Source organism: Pseudophryne corroboree, chromosome 1 (assembly GCF_028390025.1).
Source record: "Pseudophryne corroboree isolate aPseCor3 chromosome 1, aPseCor3.hap2, whole genome shotgun sequence".
NCBI lineage: Eukaryota > Metazoa > Chordata > Amphibia > Anura > Myobatrachidae > Pseudophryne > Pseudophryne corroboree.
This window is the reverse complement of record NC_086444.1, coordinates 108,501,059-108,505,293: the sequence shown is the minus strand read 5'-3', so window position 1 is coordinate 108,505,293 and position 4,235 is coordinate 108,501,059. Positions and strand designations below refer to the sequence as shown.

Below are 4,235 nucleotides of genomic sequence, written 5' to 3'. Positions count from 1 at the left end.
AATGTATGTAATGTGAGTGATAATATATGCCGTATATGCCGGTTGAAAGAAAATACCTCAGTAGTATAGAAAACATTAAAATTTATTGTGGATGTAATATATGATGCTAATTAAAGTTATAATATTAAAGTCTATATACTTACCATATATCCTGTTCCGGGTGATTGATCAGAGGAGACTTGACGACTAAAAGAGAGAACAGGTACCAGAGAGTAAATTGTGTATAATTGAATCCGTATATCATACATGCATTCATTGGGCTTACCCAAGCAAGCCTATATACACTGAGATAGAGCTTGGGTGGAGGCACGTCTATTGTAATCCGTCTATAGTGGTACTCAAAAATAGGGTTACATATATTTAGGCACTGCTGAGATCCCAGTAAGTCTTAGTAGGAATAATTACTTTTATCATAGCCGATGGAGGGCCTAACTGGGGACGACATTTACAACTGGTGTCAAAGGAAGGGGGTAAATCCTAGAAAGTGTATTGGAGTAGAAGGAGATTTATCGGATGCTTCTGATGAAACTGTGTTAAGAAAAGTAGGTACCCTGTATGGTATAATAAGGCCCAATATAGTAGACAAGTGGGATGACAAAGTAGGAAAGAAGATTGCTGTCCTGATCGAAACGGAAAAGGAGTTAGACGTTAATTTGATCCCATTAATGATAATGGCTGATGAGGAAACAGGAAGAAGATGGTCTATTATTGGACCCAGTATCAGAGAAGAAGATACCACCAGTACACCCATCTCGGTGATGACCCTGCCAGATGGTGTAGATAGAGGGGAGGCTAGTGGCAATGGACACACTACTACTAATGTGAATGGCGGACAGTTCGAGACTATGGTGGATCGGGTGGTCTCCCAACTTGAGAGATGGCATTATGAAGGGAGTTATCGGAGGTTAAGGATATTCTCTGGTATCGTACCCGTGCCCACCGGGGAAGAACCTTATGAATCTTGGAAGGAGGCCGCTGTCCAACAAGCGGAGGAGTGGCAGTGTCCTGATAAAATAAAGCGGCAACGAGTGGTGGAGAGTCTACGAGGCCCTGCTATGGGGATAATACAAGCAGTGAGGAGAAGTAATCCTAATGCCACCCTGGAGACTTACCTCGAAGCTTTGGATTATGCGTACGGTACTATGGAAGATGTAGGGGATCTTATATCAAGACTGCATCACACGTTCCAAGATTCTGGCGAAAAAGTGAGCGCCTATGTCATACGAATAGATAAATTACTGTATAAGATTGTGGAAAAAAAAGGAATCACCCAAGAAGAAGTGGATAAAAGTCGCATGAGACAGATGTTACGAGGTGCATTGACAACTGATCCGGTGGCACAGAAGTTGAGGTGTTCCGAGAAAAAGGAACCACTTCCTGGATTCAATGAGATATTAAAAGAAATAAAACAAGAAGAAGTACTGATTGAGATGAGGGAGAAAACGGTAAAGAAGGTTAAAGTGGTACAAACCGTGACCGAGACTTCCCCATTAGAGGAAAGAATATTAAAATTAATGGAAGAATAGAACAAGAGGATATAATTTATTGCTATTCAAAGCAACAACCCTCCTCAGAGTACTCCCTCTAGTGATTCAACACTGAGTGGGGGAAGAAGGGGCAGTTTCAATAGCAGGGGCTGTTTTAAGTGTGGGAGGACTGGCCATCGAGCCTTTGAGTGCAACCTGAATCGGAACTCTACCCGGATGTATAATGCTCCCTCTCACAACACCGACAGTGAAGATCAAGATCGGGGAAACGGACAAGGGAGGCCCGTGAACCCCCCACAGGTCTCCTAGAGGTTGGTCGCTGCGCGATGGGGAGCACATGGTGAAATGGAGTCCTGCCCGAGGGGTTGATGGGACCGGCTCCGATAATGGCTGCTAAAATAAATGGACACCACTGTAAAGTACTGGTCAATAGTGGTTCCCAAGTATCGATTATATTCGAAGACTGGTACAAGAAACACCTCGCTGATGTACCCCTACAGCCGTTATCTGGATTAGTGATATGGGGTTTGAGCGTGGAGAAATATCCGTATTTAGGATATATAGTGGCTAGTCTAGAGATTTATCAAGAAGAAGGGGAAGAGAAGCTGCAAATACCCCTAATAGCGCTGGTCTGTCCAGAAGTCCCGGAGAGTAGAGGTGAGCCCCATATGATTATAGGGACCAACACAAGGATTTACTCTCTTCTTATGGAATGGTTGGAAAAAGAAGAGAGGAGAACCGATGTGCTGTCAAATTTATGTGAAGGTATACCTGAAATAGTTCGAAAGGAAGACAGTAGCACATTTGACGTCTGTTTCTTGGGAAGTGAGATCGAGCATGATGAAAGGTCACGGTTAATTTCAGAAATGGAATCCCGAGGGCCAGTTTTCTCCACAGGGGAGTGGGATTTAGGAAGAGCAAAATGGATAGAACATTGTATCAGGCTCACGGATGATACACCCTTTCGAGAACGTTCTCGGAGAATAGCCCCTGCGGACTTTGAGGACGTGAGGAAACATCTGAAGGGTTTAATGGAAAACCAAGTAATAATGGAATCCAAGAGTCAGTACGCCTCCCCGATTGTGATAGCACGGAAAAAAAATGGAAATATCCGAATGTGCATTGATTACCGGACCCTGAACCACCGGACAGTGACCGATCAATACACGGTGCCCAGAATAGACGAGGCCTTAGATTGCCTACAAGGGAGTGTGTTGTTTTCAGTATGAGACTTGAGAAATGGTTATTACCAAATACCAATGCGGCCGGAGGACAGAGAGAAAACGGCCTTCATATGTCCGCTAGGATTCTTCGAGTTCCTACAAATGCCCCAAGGAGTAAAAGGAGCACTGGCTACCTTCCAACGTGCTATGGAAAAGATAATCGGGGATATGAATTACCGGGAAGTGATAGTCTATTTAGATGACATCATAGTATTTGGGGCTACTCTCGAAGAACATAATCGTCGACTTGTCAAAGTCCTAGATAGGTTGATGGAAGGAGGCCTGAAACTGTCAGTGGATAAGTGTAATTTATGTCAATCAAAGGTTAAATACCTAGGGCATATCGTTAGTAGAAATGGGGTGTCGACAGACCCAGAAAAAGTACAAGCTGTGATGAACTGGCCTCGACCTACCAAACTGAAGGAGTTACGATCTTTCCTGGGATTCTGCGGATACTACCGTCGATTTGTACCGAATTACTCTGCTCTGGCAAAACCCTTGACCGACCTGACCAAGGGATACCCCAATGCGGGAAAAGGAAAAGCCCCAAAACGCACCTTGAATGGGGATTATCACCAGCCCAATTAACCATTTGGGGATCGATGGACTAACGAGTGTGAAACGGCATTTGTAATGTTGAAAGAAAGTCTGATGCACGCACCAGTCTTGGCATATGCTGATCCCAGTCTACCATATGTCCTTCACATAGACGTGTCTACTAGTGGACTAGGGGGAGTGCTATACCAGCAACATTCTGAAGGGCTAAGGCCGGTATCATTTGCTAGTAGAAGTGTATCCGAAAGCGAGAGAAGATATCCCACACACAAATTTAGAGTTCCTAGCCTTAAAGTGGTGTGTAGTGGATAAATTCCACGACTATTTGTATGGAGTGAAATTTGAAATACACACTGACAATAACCCATTGACTTATGTACAGACCACAGCAAAATTGGATGCAACTGGGCACCGTTGGTTAGCGGCACTGGCGCTCTATGATTTCTCCTTGAAATACCGGCCTGGAGTAAGTAATGTGGATGCAGACTCGCTCTCAAGAGTACCCGGACAATTAGTGGGAGAAACTGAAAATGAGGAGTGGATTGAAATACCTGCCAGAGAAGTCCAAGGAGTGTGCCATAATATGCGAGTGATTAGTAGAGATGAGCGCCTGACATTTTTCGGGTTTTGTGTTTTGGTTTTGGGTTCGGTTCCGCGGCCGTGTTTTGGGTTCGAACGCGTTTTGGCAAAACCTCACCGAATTTTTTTTGTCGGATTCGGGTGTGTTTTGGATTCGGGTGTTTTTTTCAAAAAACACTAAAAAACAGCTTAAATCATAGAATTTGGGGGTCATTTTGATCCCAAAGTATTATTAACCTCAAAAACCATAATTTACACTCATTTTCAGTCTATTCTGAATACCTCACACCTCACAATATTATTTTTAGTCCTAAAATTTGCACCGAGGTCGCTGTGTGAGTAAGATAAGCGACCCTAGTGGCCGACACAAACACCGGGCCCATCTAGGAGT

General features: G+C 43.9%; 1 protein-coding gene across 1 annotated transcript; it reads left to right on the top strand.

Moving 5' to 3' along the window:
- Nucleotides 1–419: 419 nt before the first annotated feature.
- Nucleotides 420–1,526, top strand: LOC135062858 (paraneoplastic antigen Ma2 homolog). Its single transcript, XM_063964162.1, has one exon. It carries the CDS (start codon nt 420–422, stop codon nt 1,524–1,526), a length of 1,107 nt encoding a protein of 368 aa, XP_063820232.1.
- Nucleotides 1,527–4,235: the final 2,709 nt, after the last annotated feature.